Source organism: Rhinoraja longicauda, chromosome 25 (assembly GCF_053455715.1).
Source record: "Rhinoraja longicauda isolate Sanriku21f chromosome 25, sRhiLon1.1, whole genome shotgun sequence".
In the NCBI taxonomy this organism is placed as follows: Eukaryota; Metazoa; Chordata; class Chondrichthyes; order Rajiformes; family Arhynchobatidae; genus Rhinoraja; species Rhinoraja longicauda.
In genome coordinates, this window is record NC_135977.1 from 7,990,777 (window position 1) to 8,017,075 (window position 26,299).

At 38.6% G+C, this 26,299-nt stretch overlaps 1 protein-coding gene across 2 annotated transcripts in view; it reads left to right on the forward strand.

Moving 5' to 3' along the window:
* smtnb (smoothelin b) overlaps positions 1 to 26,075 on the forward strand; it is a 166,471-nt gene extending 140,396 nt beyond the window's left edge. The window contains exons 11-20 of one of the 2 annotated variants that reach the window (XM_078421480.1): positions 563 to 730; positions 1,671 to 1,746; positions 3,266 to 3,439; positions 4,811 to 4,873; positions 6,337 to 6,400; positions 7,818 to 7,982; positions 10,285 to 10,408; positions 11,069 to 11,220; positions 14,715 to 14,880; positions 22,624 to 22,757. In XM_078421480.1, the coding sequence (XP_078277606.1) occupies positions 563 to 730; positions 1,671 to 1,746; positions 3,266 to 3,439; positions 4,811 to 4,873; positions 6,337 to 6,400; positions 7,818 to 7,982; positions 10,285 to 10,408; positions 11,069 to 11,220; positions 14,715 to 14,862 (1,134 nt within the window). In that variant the 3' untranslated portion in view covers positions 14,863 to 14,880; positions 22,624 to 22,757. Of the gene's footprint in view, positions 1 to 562; positions 731 to 1,670; positions 1,747 to 3,265; positions 3,440 to 4,810; positions 4,874 to 6,336; positions 6,401 to 7,817; positions 7,983 to 10,284; positions 10,409 to 11,068; positions 11,221 to 14,714; positions 14,881 to 22,623 lie in introns of both variants that reach the window. The other variant, XM_078421481.1, reaches the window with a different exon arrangement.
* Positions 26,076 to 26,299: the final 224 nt, after the last annotated feature.

Here is a 26,299-nt window from a genome sequence, read left to right on the forward strand (position 1 = left end):
TTCGAGGGATATGGGCGAAATGCAGGCAGGTGGGACTAGTGTTGATGGGACATGTTGGCCGGTGTGAGCAAGTTGGGCCGAAGTGCCTGTTACCACACTATATTACTCTATGACTCTCCATGACTGCTTGAGCACACCTAAAATGAACTAATTGTGATTCTGGAACCATTGGGTACATAAACATTTACAGATTTTTGCATTTGTGTTGAAACCAATAGATTATGTTTCCAGGCACATTGGGTGGGCATTGTTTATCTTTGGGCAGATTATGAACTGTAATTATTAGATTATTGAGTAATATTCAGAGATGAAGCATGTATATGGAAGCAGATAATACAGAGACTTAAGTTGACCCTGAAGTCTCCCTAACCATTGATGGTTCCACATGGCTTTTAATTTTAACTAGAATTAAGCTTGGTCAGGTATTCTTGTTTTCCATGGTTAAATTAGTAAAGCTGGCTTTGATCGGTGTGATCAGATTTAAGTCCGCAAAGTTCTGTGAGGCACTTATGTGTGGATCAAACAACTCAACTAAATGGAGTCTGTTTATTTATCTTTGCAGATGGAGACAGAGCAAGCAATGACCGAAGTAGCCCAGTCACTTCAGTTTGAGCCTACTCTACCCAATGGGGTAGATACGAAAGAAAAGGAGAATGCCAAAGAGAAAAACAGCAAAGTGGTTCAAGACGACCTGAGTGCTATTGAAGATGAAGAAATCCTGGACAAAATGGTATGCTTTCATTGTAAAAAAACATGATGTACTCATGAAAGTGTGAGGGGAGGAAGGCTCCTTCATTTATCATTGATTTTAGCGATTTGTTTATGCGAGCCACAAGAAGATCAATTTCTTAGATGTACCATTTTATGTACCAGCTCAGTGGCCGAAGGGCTGAGCAAACCTTTAGCTTCATAGAATACAAAGCTTTCAAGTGACTGACAACTCACAGTAATCAGACATCATTTCATTCTCTACCGCTTACAAGTAAGTTATATATTTTTTAAATAAGTGATTATTTTAAGGTAAAACAGATGTAATTTCTGTGACTACAGCAATGAGAATTTGGAAAACAGCATATGTAGCACTGCTGTTATAAGCAGAAAGTTAGCAAGAACTCTTCTGAAGAAGGGTCTCAACCCAAAACGTCACCCATTCCTTCTCTCCTGAGATGCTGCCTGACCCGCTGAGTTACTCCAGCATTTTGTTATATCAGCAAGAACCAATAGGTCAGTCAGTCCAAATTCAGCTGTGGGGAAAAAACCTATTTAGTGAGTATCCGCAAAGAGCCAAGTAAACAAAACCCATAAAGCACTGGAGTTACTCAACGGGTCAGGTAGCATCTCCAGAGAAGTTAGATAAGTCAAAATCTGCCCTTCAATGCAACTTTATGTATTTCCAGAGGTTAATGGATAATAATCAAGATTGGTTATAATAATAAATATCTCCCTAGTTAGAGTTACCCAAATCTACTGCCCACCTAGTTGATATCAATTCATCCCAGCACAAACTGACAATTAAATCTGTGATTTTCCCCAGTTGATTAACACATCGTTAACCATTTGAAATATTCTGAAAGTTTACGTTTTACAGTTTTAGCAGGACAATGGAACAATATGATTAAATAAAATAGATACTACTATATAATACTTTTTTCTCAAACTATATTCTGCAGCTTGATGTGACAAGTGACTTTGAGAAACGGAAGATGATTCGAGCTGCAATGAGGGAGCTCCGGAAAAAGAAAAGAGGTAGGTGTTTTAAACCGGTAGGCACATTAGTGCAGCACAAACAGTGTTCAATTAATCCGGTGCTCTTGCAAATAAGGAGGCAATGTCTTTGGATTGTCTGGGGAGCTCTTAATCCAAGGCAAATACATGTTGAAGAATGGTACAACATTGTTCATATTTGGGATTCTACTCATCCCTGGCAAATAGGATGAACATCTTATTTATAATTAAGTAGAGTTTTAACTGGACTGTACGTGGCTAGCCTAAATTAATTTCTCAATTGACATCAGCCCAGAGAACATGCTTATTTTGACAGTGCAGTGGATGGTGACTACATTCCTCCATAAACCTTTTATGAAAAAGAACCTGCTGTAGGTATGAGTTTGACTATTAACATCAAATGAAAAAGGCACATCCTTCTACGTGTCTTGTAAACAAAAGCAGCTTGTCAGAATCCAACAGGGTACTGCCGTAACGTGTTCACATTTTTCCTATTTCTGTTGTATTCTGGTTCTCCTACTCACAAGTGCACGTTTCCTCAATTAACACTATTGATTTTAGAATGCTTGAGGTACACTGTGATGTTATTTTCAATGTCTAACACACAGCTTGTGACAGAATCTCTTGAGCGTGTTAAAGTCTTCCTTGAAACATTCATATACTGACCAGCATGGCTATCAGCTCTTCAACCTGGCTTTAATACTCAGTCTTGGTTTCTAAGAAGGTCTGCCACATGATGTGTAAGGTGACCCTTAGACATTGTGGTGGATCTTGCCAACATCCCGAATATGAAGTACTTGCAGTAATATTAAGCTTTTCATTTTCTCAGCAAGTCCCCAATTCAAATCACTGTCAATGAATTATTTTGTTCCTGATGTTATATGTCATAAGGTCTCTTTGTAAAGCCGAAGGGAGCTCTGTAGAGTATCTTGTTTGAAAGATATTTTAAAAACCTCGGACAATCGGAGCTCTTTATTCTACCGAGGCATGATGGGCTAAATGGCCTCTGTATTCTTTCATCCCACGATCTTATGCCCCATAGTGTCAGCTACAAATATGTATTCACATCCATAATGATGATAAAGTAACATACTGGAAAAGTGATGATTCAGAGAGCCTGTATACTCTGACCATTTTTGGTCATTTATTCACTTGCCGTAGACATAAATTAAGTGTCTGGAGTTACAAAATTGGCTTTTCTGCTCTTTGAGGGCACTTCATAGTTTCAGCATTCTGTAGTACCATATGCCACGAGTAAATAAACCAGTAGGTGAAAATGATCTTACAGGATATAAATCCTGTTCATCCAGCAACACTCCAAAGACCTACAGGTTTGTAGGCTAATTGTCTTGGTAAAAATTGTAAATTGTCCCTAGTGTGTGTAGGATAATGTTAGTGTGCGGGGATCGCTGGTCGGCGCGGACTTGGTGAGCTGAAGGGCCTGATTCTGCGCTGCATCTCTAAACTAAACTAAACTAAACTAAAAGCATTCAGTATGATCTTTTATATGAAATGCTTTTCTCCTTTGGCCTTCTTTTAGATGAACGAGAAAGAGAGCGTGAAATGAGACTACAAGAAATGAAACAAAAAACAGAGGAGGCAAAAAAAGCAAAGTCTTTAAGCACTGCTGAAATGATTGTATCCAAAACAGAAAAATCTGCAGATGGGAAGACTGTCACCTCAATGTCAAAGAGTGGGAGAATCACTCAGTCAGGTAATGGGACCATTTTAATATGGAAGGACCAAAGGTGACAGAGATTGTTGCCTTATTGAAAAATTATTTGGAGACATAGGAACGGCAAGCTGAAGGTCACAGATGGCGTGTGATTGCAGTCCATCGTAATGCTTTCTACATTGAATTTGAAATTGTGGTCTCTAAACAGATCATGTTGCCGAAGACAAATTAGCCAAATCACCAAACAATCTATCAAGGTAGCTAAAGATTTGGGATGCAAAAAAACTAGAAATTTACAGTAAGATGTTGAGTATTAGTTTGAGTAAGGTGTAACTAAACAGAAGCTTGAGTTATTTATTCAGAAAGTGAATAAGTAGTATTGGCATAGTAAAAGTATTTAAACTGGAACAAAGGCTCTCATTAATGAGGAGTGTTGATAAAATAAATTAATATATTTGAATTTTATCTGCAAGCTCTACAAAGTACTGGTATGTGTAGACAGAACCTAGTGGAAAGAGGGTGGAATGTATATATTTAACTAGGAAATGGTGAATATATGAAATATAACATTTCGTGATGCTATATGTTTGTCAGTATTGGCAAATTCACATGGGTACTTGAAAGTTATTTAGGAGAGAAAGAAATTAAGATATATTTGAACTAAAGAAGCATCTTATATTTTTATAATGTTTGGAGAGATTAGACATATCTAAGTGTTAATGCTGCACCCAGGACAGTCAAAAACCAGAATGCTGGAAGAACTCAGTGGATCAAGCGGAATCTGTGGAGACAAAAGGTTAAGTCGACATTTCAGGTGAAGACCCGGCATTCAGATTGAGGGAGAACAGGAAAGATTGCCGATATACTGCACCACACAGAGGTGGTAGGATAGAGACTGGTAGGTGATAGGTGGAACCATATGGGACATGATGATGGGCAGATGGAACCAGGTGGGAGAGGGGTGAATGGGACAGAGGCTGATTATGGCTGGTTATGGGTGGAGCTGGGCGGGGAGGAGATGATGGGTAAATAGGCCCAGGTAGAAGAGGGATCTGGTACTGAAGCTGGGGTAATAGGTGAAGCCACGTGAGGAGAGAATGATGGGCAGATGGAAGCAGATGGAGAGAGCAGATGGGAGGGGCGAACCATGGGGGTCGATAGATAAGCGTTTGTGGGAGGATAGCACTGGTGGAGGTATCTCAATATGGGATGTTTTTCTCTTGTGTCCATTTACTTTAAAAACTGAAGCCTGCGATTACCTTGAAACCTTAAATTATTTTGTTACCTTTTCAAACTTGATGTGCTGTTGATACTCACAATTAAAGGTATCCAGTTAATTATGGTGGTTTTGTATCAAGACAAATTCCCTAGTAAGGAACAGAATCACTTAAAATGATTCCAATCTTTCAGATTGTGGCAACAGAACTTTCCAAACAACAACTGTGGAATCCAGTGTTACAAAGAAAAGTGATGGTAAGCAACATAAATTATATCAATATGAAATCACTTGTTATGCCAAAAAATCTTTGAAATAGTTTGTCCTAAACCTCAGATAGTAAGTGCACAACCAGGAATAACCCAAGTTTAATCTGCACCTTTGGCAGAGGCAGGTCTAGGGATAGTCAGCCTCAGAACCTCAGGTTTTGAGGAGAAACATAATTAAATGTATTACTCTGAATGCAGTCAGTGATTCTTGCTGAGAAAATATGTGTGCGAGGGGAGTTGATGGAAATGAAACAGAAAGCACCAGATCAAGCAACAACCGTGGAGAGAGAAGTGTTAAAATTTCAGGTTGATGTTCTTTCTTTAGAACTGGAATAAGTTAGAAAAATAAGAAGCTTTAAATGACAGATAAAGGCAGGAAAGGGTATAAAGCAGAATAAAAAGGTCTTTGTTAGGGTGGGGACCAGCAGATATTGATTAACACTAAATAGTGACGGTGCCAGCTGAAAGAGGATGAAAAGCCTAGTGAATAATAAAAAACCAGGACAGGAGGACATGTAAATAGAAGATGAATAAATTGTGAAATACTGATGTAGCAGAAAGCTAAATCTGAATGCTGGATATTTAGTGTTAGAATGTAGGCTTTAATATGTTCTCATATTTATGTTCAGCTATGGAGACCAGAGTCAGAGAAGAAAAGTGGGGTGGGTTGAAGAATTAATGTGACAGCCAAAGAAAAATTCACTATCAATCTTACACTAAATGCTGTACCCGTTATCCGTTTTCTGTGTACTGTGGACAGCTTGATTGTATTCATTTATAATAGAGTCATAGTCCTACAGCGTGGAAACAGGCCCCTTCGCCCATCTTGCCCATCAACCAACATGTCCCATCTACACTCGTCCCACCTTATGGTATATAAGTATATATGGATACTCTTTTCTTTGGCTGGATAGCATGCAAACAAAAGCTTTTCACTGTACCTTGGTACACATGACAATAATAAACTGCACTAAACTGAACCTTGAGAACCGATCAGAGACATTCTGCCACATAACTTGAGGAGCGCACACTGTGAGCTCTTCAGTGTAATCTCAATGCATTGCCTCATCTTCCAACTTGGAACCTTGGTGTTCAACCTTACAGTGAACAAAAGCTTTTCACCTTACCTCGTTACACGTAACGATAAATAAACTGAACTGGTCTTCTGAATCCACAATGAATTAAATAATATCACATAATTGACCATCCCCACAAGAAAGAAAATACAATTTTTTTTTCTTTCAACTCTTGCTGTATTTCAGATTTAATTTGTCTCCTCCTATTCACACCACCATTCAGACACAACTTTAATTATTCCATTAGTTTCATGTCATGATCGAGACAACAGCAAAAAATTATACTTATATACTGCTTAATTTGGGGCAATTTACGACAATGGTTCATTGGAGTATTATGGGGTAAAATGACGCCTTTGAAATCCCTCTTAACAGGTGGAACATCTGTCCTTCAGACCAAGTTTACTTCCAGCAGCACTTCATCCAAAAAGGTTGGCAGGTGAGTGGAGACTGGGATTGAAGCCAATATATCCCATGTTCTATGTATCGCAGTTACCCTTTAGCCTTAAAATCCTTCTTCCTGGAGCTATATCATTCACCGTTACTCATCACTTAAGATGCATTTCCAGGAACAAGAGTACGAAAGGGATCAGCACAAAAAGGGATCATTATACCATCACAAATATAATAGCGTTACTTGCAGTGCTGCTGTACTGGGAAGCTGGTGCAAGCCATAGATCTTTCCATTGGTGCATGGGAACCTGCGTGTCAGATATCCAGTGTGAATCCCTGACCTTCCTGCTGCTTTGCACGACTGTGCCAGGAACCTGGCACATATCTCTGCCCTATGCTGGTAAATCTGCAGCAATGAATTGCACATGACTCAGTGCGGAGATGCCGCTGTTGTGGGCTGGGGTTGGGTAGGCTGGGGAGATAGGTGTGGCTGCTTGGCCCAATGAATCCGCGCTGAGCAGTGATCAACCCACACACTAGCACTATCCTACACAAGAGAGACAATTTACAGTTTTACCAAAGCCAGTTAACCTATGATCCTGTATGTCTTTGGAGAATTGGAGAAAACTGGAGCACCCAGAGAAAACTCACATGGTCACAGGGAGAACGTACAAACTCTGTTCAGACTGCACCCGTAGTCAGGATCGACCCCGTGTCTCTGGCGCTGTAAGGCAGCAACTCTACCGCTGCGCCACTGTGCCACCCCTCTTCCCACTTTGTTTTTGCGTGCACAACTCTCCCCAGCCCATTGATTTCTCTATGTATTTCCAATCTGCAGCAATGAACCATGCTCACCTTGCTGGCCAGGGAGCAGTCCCACATCTCGGCTGCATGGCAGCACCACTCTCCCTAGCCTAAAGAACCCAGACTCTCGCAGTCAGTAGACATAGATAATTCATTGCTGCAGACATGCCAGCTAGCCGGCATGGCTTCACACCAGAATCCCTGCATCCTGATTCCCAGTAAGGCAGCATGTAACCAGCGGGAGGAAGGGGGTTTGCACCAGGATCCTGGCAACGTATAGTAATTTTTTTTACTGAATTGTACGCAAAAAAGGAATTTCACTGTACCTAGGTCCATGTGACAATAAAGTACCATTGATATTGAACGGTTGAGCACCAAGCTCAGTTTTTTACTAGGTTCACAGCACAGCAGCAGGCAGCATACAGTAACAATGGCTGTTTTTTTCAGAGTTCAGTGTGTATTTTCCTTTCTGTGTTCAGACAGGAGAAGCAAAAGCATTTTATCAATTTGGTGTTTTGTAGAATAGTGCTAATCAAGTAACCAGTCTAATAATCAAAGGTCCTCCCTGTATTTCAGTGACAGAAGTCCTGTCATTGCCAAAGTGGAAGGGCAGTGCTCTGCAATTAGGGTTTCAATGAATTTCATGGTTTGCTTTTCAGTATTTTTGACAGAGAAGATGACGCAAGATCCAGCAGTCTATTAGCACTTGAGAGGAAACAGGCTGAGAAACGGAAAGAGGTGTTGAGGTCACAAACACTGCCACGAGCTTCAGGATCACAGGCACGGAAAGCACTGATTGAGAAACTAGAAAAAGAAGGTGGAAGGTAGGACACTCAACAAAAATAACGACATTAGACTTGAAAGCCACTATTATCACGGGAACTCCAGTCTTTTCGGAGCAAACATTCCATACTTTAACTATGTTGTATATGAAATAGTGATTTCTGATTTTGCCTCTGAATGGCATGGTCTTAATTTTTAGTTTATCTTCCTTTCATTTGCATTTCCTTGAACCAGGGGAAATAATTTATTCATATCTACATCCTTGAACATCCGTTCAAACATTTCACCCTTCAGTCTAATCTACTGAAGGAAATATCTGCTCAGTTTCGTCCAGCTGGATGCAGATGATAGTCCCTTCCATGGCGAATATATCCTTCCTGCAGTAAATTACAGTATCCGAATATAAACAAAACCGATAGGCTCTGACCCAGAGGCAAAGTTAGCCTCTCTAAATCCTTTTGTGTCTGATTATTGGTATTTTTGATTTTATTTGACTTCTCAAATCCTTTTGCTATTCTATCATTGCTAGTTTCTTATTCTGAAAAAATATTCAAATTTTTTATTCCTAGTCCATTATTCCTAGTCTCAGTTTACTGAACCCATTTTTCCCATTTTCCCACATTTTCACTTCACCTATTTCACTGCAATATTGAATACTTTGGTTTGGAAAGTAAGCACTGCACAGATGATAAGCACATGAAAATGTCATTCATTGATATTGCGCATGTCTCTGACTGAGTTTGTGCCAGTCTTTTTGTGCTAGAATTTTGTGTACCCTAGATCTGTTTTTCTGGCAAACCAACTCACTGAAGTGAAATCAAAAGTTGGGAGTTTCCCAAGATTTGTTTCCGACATGATTTTCAACAATATTAGTCTAAATCCTAGGAGATGTACGAGGAACTACAGGAAACAAAAGTTGCCATTGAGATGTCAGTAAGGACATGAGTGCCCTCCATGAAAGACTGCATCTTTGAGCAACTTGCAATGCAGTCAAGTACCTTCTCAGATATGAATGCATAAATCACTTTTATCCTCACTCTGTCAATCGAGCTCTTCTTGACTTTTGTCGCTGTTGCAGTCACTCTAACAAATATGTCGTGCTTCAGTAAGGGAATCAAAATGGCATAAAATACCCTGGTTGCAGTCTCATCAAGACCTCACACAATTGTAGTGACTTGTGCACAAGATCATTCAGATCCCTATATAACATTTCCCACTGTTTCAACAAAGAATTACAAGCGCCTGATTTTCACTTTGAAAGCAAACACCTGTGGTTTGTTTGTTAGTTAAACCTCTTGTAACAAAAAAACCCCAAGAGCCTGCACTTCTCACGTAAGGAGAGACAGGTCACGCTCACTCTCAGAGGCCTCGCCTCAAGATCCTTACAAGCTCCCTCTTGAGTTAGACCACATTTGACACTTCTTTGGCAGAAGTCAAGAATATCTTTATCCTCTACTTCTGATAAATGAATGAGGCCCAGGTGATGTTTGGAGGAGTGTGGGGAACATTATCTGATGAGCCAGATGCCAAATCATCTGGAGTTCTGAAGAGACTGATACTGGGTTATCCGAGTTTTACTGCATACAGCTTCTGTTGTCTCTATTTCTGATATTATCTGGTATGATAAAGCAGAAAAACTATTTAATAATTAATTACGCACTTTGGCCTTACCAAAGAAGGATTTATCTTTCCTGCAACCAACGTTGCCGGCAAATACCTCTCCCTTCCAAATCTTTGCTAATCCCAGTAAATACATCTGACAACTAGCTGGCCCCAGCCTGCTTCCCAAAACATGAAAAAAGAAAAATCCAACAGAAATACAAACAGGCTCGCTACATACTAAGAGAGATCTATGAGGTACATTCCTGATAGAATATCGGCCGCACAGAAATCCTAGTTTCTGAACAGATGCATTTGAAGAAATGCAGGATAATGTCCTTTGATCAGTATTTTTGAATGCACATAATCTTACAAGACTTGCCAACTTATAAAATTGATTGCATTGGCAATTTGCCCTGCTGAAATCAAGAGTCAAGAGTGTTTGATTGTCATATGTCCCAAAATATAACAATGAAATTCTTACTTGCAATGGCACGACAGATATGTAAATATGTAGCACTCTGTAAACGCCATAATAAACAACATAAAAAGTTCAGTGTGTGTGTATATACAAAATGTATTTTTCTTGTTTTTGCAGGTACTCTTGAAGTGTTATTTGTGTGAATGCATTATTGCTTATGTTCTGAAGTATTTACCTAGTAGACATTATGGGAGATATGTCAGAAGTCTTACTATTTTATTTATTGAGAATAATCATAATGAACTTTTATCTTGATATTTCAGTCCTGGAAATCCAGCCATTTCCAAAGTGAGAGTGCAGAGATCTTCAAGCTGTGGTGTACCAAATGCTAATAGTATTAAGCAGATGCTACTCGACTGGTGTAGAGCCAAGACACGTGGCTATGAGGTAGGCATGCAAACTCCAGCTTATCAGAGCTTGTAAATGAGGAAAAGCCTTCAATGACAGGTGAGAAGTTTCTACCAAGGGAAAGATACAGGATTAGAATATAAAAAAAGGAAATTGGTCATTCAATACCTATATCCTATTTTGATAGAGTTGTTCCTCTATCGCACGACATTCCGATCAATTGACCCAGACGCTCAATCTTCCTCAGTGGTTTCACTTCTGACAACCTTCTTTTCATTTTGAATCTTCAGTCATCAGAGAAAATAGTTTCTTTGTACTCTCTGGATCCTCTTGCCATTTTATTTGATTGAAGTTGCATAATATTTAATTGGTAACAAGCTAACAGATAAATCACCTCCCTTGATAACATCTTTATTAAAATAGCAAAGGAATTCACCGAGCCCAATTACAGTAGATAACAAAGAGGGAAATTTCTGCTAAGTTAACAAAGTCTTTTTGTATCAAAAAACAAAATGCTGGAAATCTCAACAGATCAAGCAGACAGTAAATTGAGTTTTCAGTTCTGTTTTGGATGGAAGGTCTTCAAAGAGAGTAATGTGGATGGTATTTGGCTTCTGATGCACTCTGCACAATAATATGGAAGCACAAAGCAACTGATCCCTTGTTCACATCATGCTAACATTTGATCTTATTCATCAGCACGTGGCTATACAGAACTTTTCCTCCAGCTGGAACGATGGGATGGCTTTCTGTGCTTTGGTTCATAACTTCTTCCCTGAGACCTTTGATTACTCAGAACTGAAACCCAACAACCCCAGGCACAACTTCGAGGTGGCATTCACAATGGCAGAGTAGGTATCATGCCTTGGCTTTTCATGCACTGTATTAACTTAACTTTTTGACTGGCAATTTTTGGCATTAACTATCATTGTATTTTGAAAGTATGGTAACAAAATTACTCATGAAATAATAAACCTTACAGAATCTTAATTTGTAATAATATTCGTAAAATAACCCAGTTGGAAAGAAGAATGGTTTTTTGGGTGCTTCGCTGAAAAAGCAAATAACGATGCCCTGTAACATTGTGAGAACATTTCTATGTAAGTTTCTGGAAATCAAGATACTGGACAGACACTTCCTATGTAACAGATGTAATAACATTGCTCATTCACGGAGCTGCACACCTTCACAAATAACTTCTGCCTGTGGAACATACTGCATTAATTTTACCACAGGATGTGAAGCAATCTTGGTGTTCACTGCTGGTGTAATATATTCAACAAGTTGGATTTTTTTTTTAATGCATTTGGCAACATTAAGCTAAAAATTGAAATAAGTTTCCTGTTAAAGCAGGCAACTCACCTGTTTATATAAAGTCACAATCAACCTCATTTACCTCCAAGAAAAGGCAGTATCTGTATAGGATTTGTTGATTCTGATGATATCTAATAAGCAATCAGCATCACGTGAGCTATCAGTGAGTACACTGGATGCTATAAAAATAATATCTAACTGATGTTGGTAGGGATCTATGTGGTTGCAGACTTGGGGTTAGTGAATGCTAATAGAGGCTTGAGGTCTGCCAGCCAAGATATCCAATCTACCTTGTGATTGTGTGAATAACCTATAAATCTTCCATGAATAAACATAACAGTAGAGCTCAAATTTTCACTTGCTGTATTCAAAAAGATATAGCACACTATGCACATGGGTCAGTGTGCAGTAACAAATGTTATCTAACCGAGACTCTACTGATCAAAGATTCTACTCCCTTTCTGATGTGTGCATTGGGGAAAAGTAACTCTCATCATGTGGGTCAACCCTCATCAAAATACTTAATTTTGGTAATGAATTTCTTTTATTGCATGTGTTGTGTCCATTATGGTTTGATTTTTATACTGATCTGCACTCCTATTATCTGTAGGAATTGTTGTGGTACAAATGTGGATTAGAATTTAGCAGAAATGACTTTAGTTTAGTTTAGAGATACAGCGCAGAAACAGACCCTTTGGCCCACTGAGTCCGGGCCGAGCAGTGATCCTCGTACACTAGCACTATCTTATACACTAGGAGCAATTTACAATTTTTACCAATATCAATCAACCTACAAACCCGTACATCTTTGGAATGTGAAAGGAAAGCGAAGCGCACAGAGGAAACCCATGCGGTCAAGGGGAGAACATACAAACTCTGTACAGACAGCACCCGTAGTCAGGATCAAACTCAGGCCTCTGGCGCTGCAAGGCATCAACTCTACCGCTGCGCCACCATGCTGCCCTTTAATAGTGAGCTCATTAATTATTATTGAATTTTATCCCCTTTATTCCTTTTTCTTTCTGCAATGGTTTGTGGTGCTCCTTCATTAAGTTTTTAAAGATAGCATTTTACAATATTACTGGAAATGGCACACAATTTTTCTTATTAGGATCCCAAAATATACTCTGCAACTAATATAAACATGCCCTAATTATTGCATAAGTAATGAACTTAACATATCTGAGCTTTACAAGATGCACAGCTTGAGACGTTGACTGGCCATTCGGAGTTCTGCGTTTGTTTTCAATCATTCTTGTAAGAAATCATATTTCAGCTGAGGCCCCACATTGATTAATTGGAAAAGGATAAAGTGGCGGCACGGTGCCACAGCTGATGATAATGCTGCCTCATGGCTGCAGGGACCTGGATCCAGATCTCCGATCATGTCTGTGTGGAGTTTCCATGTTCTCCATAAGATTGCATGTGTCCATGAGGGTTCTGGTTTCCTCCATATTCCAAAAATATGCTGGTAGGTTAATTGGCCACTGTAAATTGTCCCACAGTGTATGGAAGGGCCAAAGGGGAAATAAGGAGGGAGTAATGGGACATTGAATTTCCCTGTTGAGAGCTGCCATGGACCTGATGGGCTGAATGCCCTGCTATGTTCTAAAAGGTAAAATGTAGTATTGGGGAGCCTCCTTGTGGTAAGATGGGGCTCAAGCTCCTGTTAGATGGGGTGTTCTACTTTTTCATCCAGTGATCATGAAAATTAGAGATGTCTTCCTAAGACAATATTGTTTCTAGTTTGGAGAATAACTTGCAAGTGGTGGCAATCTGTTGCCTTTGCTATCTTAGGTGATAGAGGTTCTGAGTTTGTAGATATAGTGCATATGTTGTGAGCAATGATTTTATTATGATCTTTATTTTATTAAAGAAAACACAGGAAAGGAAAGTTTACTTTTGATTTTTTAATCAAGCTACTTGCCATGTGCCAAAACAATCTTTACAGGATGTAAGCTTTCAGCATTAACTGAGAATCTTGCCTTTCCATAAAATGTTATTATTTGTATCCTTCTTGAAGTCATAGGATATAGCAACATTTGCACTGCAGCTTTATTTCCTCAAGGGAACCCGACTATTGAGATTTGTGAATGAATATATAAGAGGCTTTGCAATCCAAAATCACACTCTTTCTACCTCTGTCTTCTCTAAATTTCTCTATCTCATTTCTTTTTCTGCCCCATTCTTCTCACCCCTCTTTTTCACCCCATCTCTCTCTCTCTCTCTCTCTGTCTCTCTCTCTTTCTCTCTTCTTTTCTCTCCCTCTCCACTCTCTGACTCTATATTTGTGTCTTGTTTCTGCATGGCCAAATATGTGCACCGTGTTCAGGGTTTTGCTTGTTTCTCCATCTGAGAAAATAAAAATTGCCCACCTATACTTGGATTTCCACATGTAATGGCATGGTGCTCATCTAATTCTGCTCCACCATCTGTCTGCTTGAACAATTGGGCTTATTAGTCTAGTTTGAAGAAGAGAATTAGCTAACACTGGAACTGACACGGATACAGTCTCACATACTAAATTATGAGGTCACAGCGACATGTTGATTTGGGTTTTTGTTTTGCCTGGAGAGCTTTCTATTGGATACCACTGTGCAACTTGTGGAGAGAGAATTGATCTCAACTTCTATTTTGCTACTATTTTTGTATTCCAAAGAATGCTCTTTAGTATCCAAAACTTTTAATTATTTAACCACCTTTGTTGGTCTTTCGTGCACTATCATTGTTAATGCACATATAAATGTTATACATGTTCTTCAGTGAGTTACACATTTTCCCCATTGGAATCATTGCTTTTGGTGTAGTTACTATGTTCTGTGTGCAACATTCCATGTTCAGTCAATTTGTATTGAGCACAATGTTATTGCTGTTGTGTATCATGAAGCATGTTTTTTGTTGTTCATTGTATGTCACTGAATGAATGTAATTTATGTTTTCTTTTGTTTTCTTGCACTTTTCTCCCTCTCTCCTTCTGAACCCTGTTGTGTCCCGTCTCCTCTCTTGTTTGATCCTCTCTCTGGCCCCATAGGAAGTATGCAGACTGTCCACAGCTACTCGACGTAGAAGATATGGTGCGAATGAAGGAGCCGGACTGGAAATGTGTTTACACATACATTCAGGAATATTATCGAAGTCTGGTGCAGAAGGGTCTGGTTAAAACCAAAGCCTCCTCCTAGGGATTAACGGAGTGAAGGGTGAGAGTCCTTATCTGACTTAGAAATTTAGGTCTTCGCAATCTTCGGTAAAATTTGAGGTTTTTTGTCCTATCCAGTATTTTAAGTATTCTTTATATTTCTTCCAATTTGCTCCTTTACTCCTTGTATTTTTAAGCTGTTCTCTGTTTCTCTTAGTTTCTTGATTTGGGATGATAGAAACAAAACAGAAAGGCAAAAGTTATTTGGCCGGGCTCAGTTAATCTGTGTCTTATTTATAGTCATGATGCTATGGGTTATGACTTATTAGAAATTATTTTACATTTATGATTTTAAAAAACCTCCTTGATTCACTGATTTTTTGCTGCTTTCAACAGTGTGTGTCATTGTACAGATTCAGAGCGTTACCTGCCACCCACCAGGCTCTTCAGCCCAACTTGTCCATGCCGACTAATTGGCCCACCTGAGCTAGTCCTATTTGTCTGCATTTGGCCTATTCCCATATTCCTATCCATGTATCTGCCTGTAAGTCTTACAAATGCTGTAATTGCACTCGCCTCTACCACTTCTTCTGGCAGCTCGTTCCACATACTTACCACCCTCTGTAAAATTATTGCCATTCAGGTTCCCTTTAAGTCTACCCCTCTCACCTTATATTTATTCCCCCTTACCCGAGGAAAAGGTGTGCTGGAAGATACAGTCTCCAGCCCGTCATAGTTTGTAGTGTATTTGTCTACTGTTCTCTAGGTTTCTCTTTCAAAGTTAGTTTTCTGAATGCAATTATACACCTTGCTTTCAGTCTGAAGAAGGGTCTCGACCCGAAACGTCACCCATTCCTTCTCTCCCGAGATGCTGCCTGACCTGCTGAGTTACTCCAGCATTTTGTGTATACACCTTGCCAGTGGTATTGAAGATTTATTTATTGACATGTATTTTATCTTTGAAACTACGTCACTGTATGAACACAAAATGTCTGTGGTAGGCTGGAATGCAGAAGAGACAGAATGACAAAAAGTGTGAGCAAGGTGAAAGAGGGTGATTCTTAGGAAAATGTCTAACGGGAATGTCTACAGCAGAATGATTTCTTTTTCAGATGTTTTAATGCAAATGTATCCGCCAGCCTTTGTTGCTCTTTCAAATTTAACACTCGTTAGTCTGATTCCCCGGATCTTGGGAAAATCTAGTAGCTAAATGGAGGTAAGAACCGATGTGTTGAAGAGGCAAATGCTCTTCCAGGATCGCTCGTACAAAATGGTATTCCATGCCATTCTACTCACCAACAATGGGCAGTTTGGTTTTGTTGTAAGGCTGTGCACATTCATGCCAGCGTAAATCAGCATCGGAAGAAAATGTGCAGAAAAGCAGAAAGAGAGATTTGCCTATTATTTTAAAATTACTTTGCAGAAATGGTAATTCAAGTTTTTATTCCATATTGGAACAAAAATACAGTTACCTAGACATTCACGTCTAGTCCACTAAATTTCAAAGACAGAGTACAATGCGCTGACACAGCCATTAAAAAAATTGTTAATGCTTTCAACAGGTTCTGAAGCTTAATATAGTAAGAACAGGTCTGATTAGGTCCACATTTCTGTCTCCATGCATGCAAATAATTTATAAACCTTTGCAGAGCAGTCACATTTAATGATTTATTGAGTGAGTCAACAGAAATTGGTAACAGAAAATTAAAAAAATTAAAACAAAACAGTAAGAGCTAACCTAATGGGCGCCGATATAAATAACACCAGGTCAATAAATCTTAAATCATTTATGATCATTATATCCTTCGGCTCTTAACCAGGCTTTGTTATTGTATACATTTAATCAGTTGGTATTTTTCAACTATTGGCATTGGAACATTAAAAAAATAGGAAAATTTCTCTCACTCTGATTTAATATGCCTCATTTATTTTGGCCTTTACTTTGTTATTCTTCTATGAAAAGAAATCCATTATTTTCTAAGATAACTGCAAATGCCTAGAACAATTAATTTCCAAAATATACATGGTAATGGATTATTATTGACCCCTCTGGAACACTTTCTAACATACATTTGTAGAATATTTAAAATGCCAATCTAAGCGTGTCATTTATGACCTGTCACACCAGAAATGCCAAAGGCAAGCTCAAGTACATCATTAAAAAGTGCAATGATATGTTTGATTTCCTACAATAGTTTGCCCTTTTGATGTCGACGTTTCAAAGGCATCTTTGTCAACAAAAGAAAAACGTGAAAAACGTTTTATCATTGTTAGTTAAGTGTTTCATCCAATTTATGAAATTGGCGATACTGTTGATTCAAGGTTTTTACAAAGAGGATGGCGAGGGCAGGTGATCTACGAAAAAAATATTTGTCAATCTTATAATGTGTTGTAAAGTTGTATGAAGCAGGATCACCTCTTTTAAAATCGGCTTACTTTTCTCTCGTAGAAATGAAGTATGTAGAGTACAGGAACAGGTCCTTTGGTCCACAATGTCCATGCCGAACATGATGATATGTTAAACTTACCTCCTCTGCCTGCACATGACCCACATCCCTCCATTCTCTGCATATCCTTGTGCCTATCTAAAAGCCTCTTAAATGCCACTATCGTATCGGCATCCACTCTCACTTTGTCCCTCTCATCTGGCAGCTTGTTTCAGGCATCCACCACTCACTGTAAAAAAAAGCTTAACCTGCACATCTTTAAACTTTGCCTCTCACCTTAAAGCTATGCTCTCTATCCTTGACATTTCCACCCTAAAATAAAAGTTCTGACTGACTACAGGCACTAAATGCTGGAGTAACTCAGTGGGACAGGCAGCATCTCAAGAAAAAAAGAACGGGTGATGTTTTGGGTCGAGAACATCATCCATTCCTTCTCTCCAGGGATGCTGCCTGTCCCGTTGAGATACTCCAGCATTTTGTGTCTATCTTCGGTGTAAACCAGCATCTACAGTTCCTCCCTACGCATTCTGACTGACTACCCTATCTATGCTTCTCATGATTTTATTTACTTCTATCAGGTCTCCCTTAAGCCTCCGATGCTCCAGAGAAAACAATCCAAGCTTGTCCAGCCTCTCCTCATAGCTAATACCCTCTAAACTAGGCAGCATTCTTGGAAACCTTTTCTACACCCTCCAAAATCTCCACATCCTTCTGGCATACATTACTCCAAAAGTGGCATAACCGACATCCTTTCAAGCTGCAACATGACTTCCCAACTCTTTTTCTCAATGCCCTGACCGCCGAAGGCAAGCATACCATATGCCTTTTCCAACCATCCGCCAATGTATTTATTAAAAATGATAGTTTGAGTAAGTCATTTTGTAGCGCGATACAATTTACTTGCCAGACAATGCTGGCAGTCAGTGCGATATTAGTTACATCATATCTTGGCTTGAACGTTAAAATAGCTAGTGGGGAAGTGTTGAAATGAGGTTTACATTAACTTAGCAGTCTGTTTGTAAAGCAGCATCTGTCTCCTTGGCTACTAAACTGAGTGCCGAACTGAAACCTTGTTATTGAAAAGTTTTTCCACAGTCCCTGACGTCTTGTTATTGCTGGGATTGATGACTGTGTATGTTATGTATGTTTCTAAAAAAATTAAAAGTTAAATTTTTACGTCAATTGAATTAACGAGCATTTGCAAACAGTTCCAAACCTTTGGAGGTCATTGCACTTGTCAGCTGTAAACACTGACTTTAGATGGTGATAGTTGTGTGAGGAAATGGTCACAGTGTTCCTTTGAATCTTGAGCATCATGACTTTAAAAGGAATGTTTTATTTTGCACTCATTGCTGAGGGATAGTAATTACAGAGCCAATAGTTACAGAAGCTTGAAATCTGGAGTAAAATGAAAAAAAAGTATTCAGCAAGAATGACAGCATCCACAGGAAGAGGAAGAGTTAATGTTTCGGATAGATGATCTTTCATGCAAACCTTTGGATGAAAGGTCATTCTCTTGAAACATAACCTCGGACTACAAAATATTGCAGTCCAAAGGGATTTGTGAGTCATAATACATGAAACTATAAAAGTTAGCACACGAATACAGCAACTAATTAGGAAAGCTTGGCTCTTATTACAAAGAAAGTGAGTATAAAAGATAGGAAGTTTTTAATGGACCTTAACAGCAGTGGTGAAACCACAGCTGGAATTTTGATCTCCATATTTACGTAAGGATACACTTGCATTGAAGGACTGCAGAGAAGGTTCACTCCGGTCATACCTAGATGCAGTGGTTCACAAAATGCTGGAGTAACTCTGCAGGTCAGGCAGCATCTCAGGAGAGAAGGAATGGGTGATGTTTCGGGTCGAGACCCTTCTTCAGACTCTGAAGACGTCTGAAGAAGGGTCTCGACCAGAAACGTCACCCATTCCTTCTCTCCTGAGATGCTGCCTGACCTGCTGAGTTACTCCAGCATTTTGTGAATAAATACCTTCGATTTGTACCAGCATCTGCAGTTATTTTCTTACACTAGATGCAGTGGTTGGTGTATTATGAAAGGTTTAGAAAGTTGGGTCTTCTCAATGGAGTTTCAATGAATGAGAGGTGATGTTATTGAAACTTGTAAGATTCTGAGGGTGTTGACAAAGTGGTTGCTGGGTGAACTTTTACCCTCGTTGGCTTAAAGTGTTAATTGTCATATTACAGGAATGAGACAATGAAGTTCTAACTTGTTACAGGCCTATTCACATAATACACCACAAATAAGTAAACAATAATCAATAGCACAATAAATTAATCAGTAATGTGAGGTAACTGGATCATATTAGTGCAAACTGAAATATGTAGTGCAACCAAAATCAATATCCATAATAGATTGTTGCTGAGGTAGGGTTGTGGTTTAGGTTTTGTAATGTGGTTCAGGAGTCTAATTGTTGAGAAGAAACTGTTTTGAACTTGGAGATCACAGTTCTCGGGCTCCTGGACATTCTACCCTATGGTACCAGCGAGATGAGAGCATGGCCAGGGTGTGGCAGAAATTCGATGATATGAGCTGCCCCTTGTGAAGCAGCGCCGCCTGTAGATCCCTTTGATGGTGGGGTGGTCAATACCTATGATAAACCAGACAATGTCATCTACTTTCTGCAGCCTTCTTCGTTTCTGGGCAATCAAGCCTCTGAACCAGGCTGTGATGCATCCAGTCGCTACGTTCTCTACCTGTTGAAGTTCGATCAGATATTTGGCAACATACTAAATCTCCTATGTCTTCCAAAGAAGTGGAGGCTTTGTGATTAACTAAATTATTCAAGGTTATCTAGATTATTTGGGGTTATCTAGAACGCAGGCGTACATTTTCACAAGAAGGGATCACCCATTTAAGACCTGAGTTGAGGAGAAATTTCTTTTGTCAGTGGGTTGAGGAATCAGTCATTGAATATTAAAGGCGAAGACTGACATATATTTGAATTACACAAAAGTTAAGGGATATGGGGGGAGGAAGGGAGAAAGGTGCGGATGCCAAGGTTAGATTACGCATAGTCTTGCTGAATGATGGAGCAGGCTCAAAGGGCCAATTGGCCCATATCTGTTCCTGCTTTTTGTGGATTTTGTGCTCAATGGAGTAGAAAGAATAAGAATGTATTAATATAATTGTGTTCTGGGGTATAAAATGTTGCTCTGAAGTAGTTGTGACTTGGTATAACATGAAATATTCTGTTGCATCTCATTAAATAAGATTTAACATTTGAAACATTTTTTAAAACAAAAGAAAATGTATATAATGTGGTTGAATAATTTGTATTTATATGGCCTTTTTCATGTAACAAAATGCTCTAAAGGTATCTAATGAAAGGAGGTATTAGGAGAGATGAACAAAGGCTTAATCAAACTTCAGAAACTTGTGGAAGTTGGAGTTCCATTGCTGGCGTAGTGAGAAGTCCAGTGTTATAACATAGTCAGCAAGGACCTCTCAAGAAGTCTGTGACTTGCAAATACCCCTTCAGAAGTGATTGGATTATCAGTCTCGCCTTTCTATCAAAAAAAGTCGTACACTGCCGTAATTTAGTTAGCTGAACCTAAAATATCAGCAAGTGAAAATGCTGGCATGTGAATGTTAAAAAGAATGTTAAACCCTCTCATGGTTAATTAGCCGTGTACTGTATCAGCCATACAGTTGGCCCCTACTGCAAGATTAATTACTTGAAATACTAGAACGTGTTCTATACAGAAATATTAGGGAGAGAAATCGTTCCACTATTTCAACATTCCAATGTACTAAAATGGTAAATAAAAATGGATGGAAAACATCGAGGATACTATTAATCATTTTCCATTTTATTCCAGCTTCAAAAACTCTGTGACCTTGCTATGTTGTCTCTTAAAGTTAGTGCCTTAAGTAAAATTTCAATTAATTTTAATTACTAGGAGAATCCTTGTGTATTAAATCAGACCAGCGCCTGATAAAATATAATGTCATTTATCAAATGAATGAAAAAATGCCAATGGGAAAACTTTCAAGTGAGCTTTGAATTTATTCTGGAGGAAGTAAAACACTGTTGCAGCATGAAGGGTGGCCTTATATAGGTTTGTAAAATCATGAGGGACTGAGGTAAGATACTGTAACAACAATTTTAAAAATCCAGAAGACAGTAACCAAGATCTTAACAAGACTTTTAAGTTGGAGGCACATGTAGTTTGGTCATTATTTTTTATATGATTTGCAGAGGAAAGAGTTAGCATTTAAAATTTTTATGCTTTAATTCTGTTTCTCTCACCATGGATGTGCCTGGACTGATGAGTACTTCCAGGATTTTTTAACTTTATAAAAAAGAGTAATATTCACTAATATTCACTTCTGTTGATGAAGTTTATCTTGATTCAGGCTATATTTATATAATAATTGCAGTAACAATATAATTTGAATGTATCCTAATAAGAAAAAATGGTTTCTTTGGTTGTTAAACATGTCTCACTTTAATTCACTCCAGAATTTATAACTTTGCTAACAGGTTGTTAATAGTAAAAAAATGACACAAGGTGCTGGAGTAACTCAGCGAGTCTGGCAGCATCTCTGGAGAACATGGATAGGTGACGTTTTGGGTCGGGACCCTTCTTCTGACTGATTGTAGCCAGAGATGCTGAATTACTCCTGCAATTTCTGTCTTTTTTTGTAAACCAATATCTGCAGTTCCTTGTTTCTAGAAGTTTTTACTATTGTTGGGAAATCTGGGCATTGAAACAGTAAATAAATATTTTTAGGTCTTGTAGTTTTTAAAATAATATATCTTACTAATTATCAATTGTTTTTGAATGCCTGTGAGCATCAGAGAGATTCACAAACTTTCAAATTTTTACAATTTAAATACAATGGAAATGTTTTGTGACTCTGCTTTAATATATATCTGATTATCTCTCTGTGAAATAGCTTGGTTCTTCTACTTCAGCAGTGCATTATAAATGCACATTGTTATTCTTTTCTGTTCACTTAAGAGGCATTCCAGTTACCTGTTTTTACCTCCTAACTAAAGCGACTCTTTGCCTCTTGTCAGCTTAGTTAATAGAGATTTTTAAATATATTAGCTTCAGCTATGGAATGCATCCTAATTGATGGTCAAGAACAATATTTCTTATGTTCTTTATTACAAAGGACAACGAATTAAAAAGCATCACCATAGAATATTCTTGCTCACTTCCCAAATTGCTCACTTGACATTATAGAAGGCAGTCATAGGCAAAAAAAACCAGTGTATTGAAAAACACACCCGGGGAATTTTTTTTTCAATTTTTTTTTTAGTGCTACAGAGTTAAAAAAATATATTTTAGAGTAATGTGCTTTCTTAATATTTTCTCATTGCAGACGGGTAGCTTCATGTGATCCTCTTATTGACGTGGAAGATATGATGATAATGGGCAAAAGACCTGATCCTAAGTGCGTCTTCACCTATGTCCAGTCCCTATATAATCACCTACGAAGGTACGAGTAATGCGACCTGGCAGATAGAAGGCAGGGTGCCTTGTCTTTCTGTTTTAAAAACATATATCCCCAGCTTGCCTGTGCTTTCAGACAATTGTCAAAAGACACATACATGATATGAGTCACTATGTACTGCATTTGCACACTTGGATTTTCTCTCTTTTAAATGCATCCAGGCAAGGTTGAAGATCCTAGGGCGATGTTACTGTCTGTGTTCTGTGTAAATACAGAATTCTAGCGTATGACTTTTTATTTCTAAATCAGGAAAAAAAAATCTTATATATGTACCGAGAAAGAACCTTTATATTGTATAATCATCCACGTATATTTTTGCAGAATATCACAGCACTGAATTAAGACGTAAAGGCTGCACAACAGCTTTCAGCATAAGGGGAAGGAAATTTAGATACAATAGTAGATTGGAATTTTGTAGCACATCCTTATCTCTCACCTCTCACTCTCCCCAGAGTCACCCGTTCCCCAACACACAGTTTTGCAAGTAGTAATAGGAGGCAAATGCAAATGAAATGGCACATTATGTCATCATTCTGGTGTATCTATCTAACAGCACAGCGTGCAGTAATTCTGTGGAATGTTCATTTTTGCAAGGCGACTTCTATATTGAACAAATTAAATTTATTTTCAAACTATACAATACAATACAATACAATACAATACAATACAATATATCTTTATTGTCATTGTACCCAGGGGTACAACGAGATTGGGAATGCGCCTCCCATACGATGCAATAATTTAAGTAATTAACAGCAACCCAACGAAACGAAACAATTGTAACAGTTTTTAGACAGGGTAAAGTGCAAGTTGATCTATGCGTTGTATATTTTCATCGTTCCCATATGCAGAAAAAAGATTGTACTTTGGTGAGAAGAAATTAAATGTACGTGACATTTAGTTTTTATACCGAAAACAAAGTTTCAGTATTCCTATCAGCAATAATAAAAAGGCTAATTTAATAGAAATTAGGGAGAGGAGATGTTTGTCTTTGGTCATTAACACTAAATGTGTGTGAGAGCATCACCCAAGACTTGTATCACCTCCAGTACTTTAGTTCCAATGACTTTATTCGACCGACATGTGCAGAATTCATCCACTTGTTACTCTACATGTAAAGAACCAAAAAAAAAATTCTCTATGTTCCATAAATGCAGCAGACCGCATGCTTGAGTATCTAAAACAAGAAAATAAAAACTAAAGAATGGAGAATGTCATTACTTTTAGCAGAAGCCTATATGAAGAGCTTTCTGTGCATCTGAATACAGTTCAATAAATTGAATGGGTTATATGAATCGGTTTTTGGCCATTCACAAAGTTTCTTTTATATGATTTCTATCCTCAAGTTTACTTGACTGAATCAATTTAATCAACCTTACTTTGGAAATATCAATTTCCACTGCATCCCCAGTCAACAGTTTCAGCCGAAGCAGCAGATGGGAATCCAGAAGTATTACTGCCCTTATAAATAGCCATTGACTGCTGTTGAATAAGTGCATGTGGAAATGGACAATGTGGCACTCAGATGTGACTGCCACTTTGGAACAGGCTGGCAATGGTTGCAATAAATCAAGAATCGCAACTTTTGAATTTCTGCTAATCTATTGCCCAGTTACTGTGTGGGAGGTCAAGAAACACTCATAGAAATTGCTACCCTTTGATTTTCAATGTTAGGGTTTCTATTCCTGGTTTCCCTATGCTTTCTCTTCCTCTGCATGGTAGTGCCCAGACCATTCAGCGGATCTTTTCACCAGTGTGCGGTTCATCGGAGGATTATATAACTGGTGTCAACATGTAATGTTTGTAAGGTTGGTGCTGGAGGTGGGAGAATGATCAATTTGCTTTGGAATTGGCAAATCAACAGATAATGCAAATGATGAGTCCTGCACTCTGCTGCTGTTTGTATTTGCATTGCATGTCATTGTAATGCATCTTTGGTGTAGCTCGTTCCCAGGCTAGCATGTCTAGAACCAAGATCTGCAGTTGTCAAATAAGGGCTCAGCCATTTTTCATCCAGAGAGTGGTGAATCTGGAATGCCCAAGAGAGCTGTGGAGGTTCAGTCGCTGCATGGAATCAAGTTAGAAGTCAATAGAAATTTGGATATTCAGGCAATTAGAGGAAATGGGATTTGTCCAAGAAAATGGCACCGAGGTAAAAGATTAGCCAAGGTGGAGGAGGTGCAAGATTTCTAATGACCTGCGCTTCTATTTCTTACTTGTTTTATATTATGCCTGGATTAAGGTCTGTTTGGAAATGGTTTAGAACTGCAAGGAGAGAAAATAACAATTTTTAAAAAAAATTATACTTCACAAATCCTCAGTCCCACATGGTAAGTAATTAATATTGACAGTAAACAATATTTATTAACTATTAATTACATATTTATTAATTTAAATTGAAACTATCAAAGGTAAACCTGCATGGAGTCTCGCTTAAGACCCCTTTTCATGTCTCCACAAAAAAGTTTGATTGCACTTAATTAATATAACTGATAGAGTAGAATGTAAGTAGGGCAAACCAGAAATAACAATTGTAGACATTGATCAGTCAACATCTGAAAGAATTCTGACAAAAAACTGCATCTAAAATATTAGTGAGAACCTCACTTGAAATACACTGTCCTCGCCACTCCCTGTGACTGCCACCACATATGCACTGCCCACCCGTTCCTCTTGGAGTGAGAGGGTCTGAGACGATTTTTGTCCAGTTTAACTATAATTTTTAATTCTACAATTATGTAAATTTGAAATTATGACCAGCATTACCTTGTAAAGCATTTGCTGATTGTGTTGTGCAACCTTGGTGATAGTTATAAGCCATGAGCAGATTTCCTTTGGTTGGCTGGTGTTGAAATAAGAGTGAGCATAAATACTGAGATATTTATCGTCCATTTCCGTGCCACATGCAGTGTATAGACAGAAGGAGCGCGCCACCTCACAAACTACTCACCTGCCCACTCTGTCAGACACCTCCTGCCTCATCTGTAGAAGAGACTGCAGTTCCCATTTAGTCACTCCAAAAATTTATAGGACCAGAGTGGAAATAAGTCATTCACCATCCCAAGGGTGCCAATATATAATATATAAATGCATCAGTGACCAGCCTCTGAAAATGGGTTACTTTGAAGTCAATCGAATTAATTTTAGAGGCAGATGACATCAGGCTATATATATATACATATATAGTACATTCTGGACACAATAGACAATAGACAATAGGTGCAGGAGTAGGCCATTCAGCCCTTCGAGCCAGCACCGCCATTCAATGCGATCATGGCTGATCACTCTCAATCAGTACCCCGTTCCTGCCTTCTCCCCATACCCCCTCACTCCGCTATCCTTAAGAGCTCTATCCAGCTCTCTCTTGAAAGCATCCAACGAACTGGCCTCCACTGCCTTCTGAGGCAGAGAATTCCACACCTTCACCACTCTCTGACTGAAAAAGTTCTTCCTCATCTCCGTTCTAAATGGCCTACCTCTTATTCTTAAACTGTGGCCCCTTGTTCTGGACTCCCCCAACATTGGGAACATGTTTCCTGCCTCT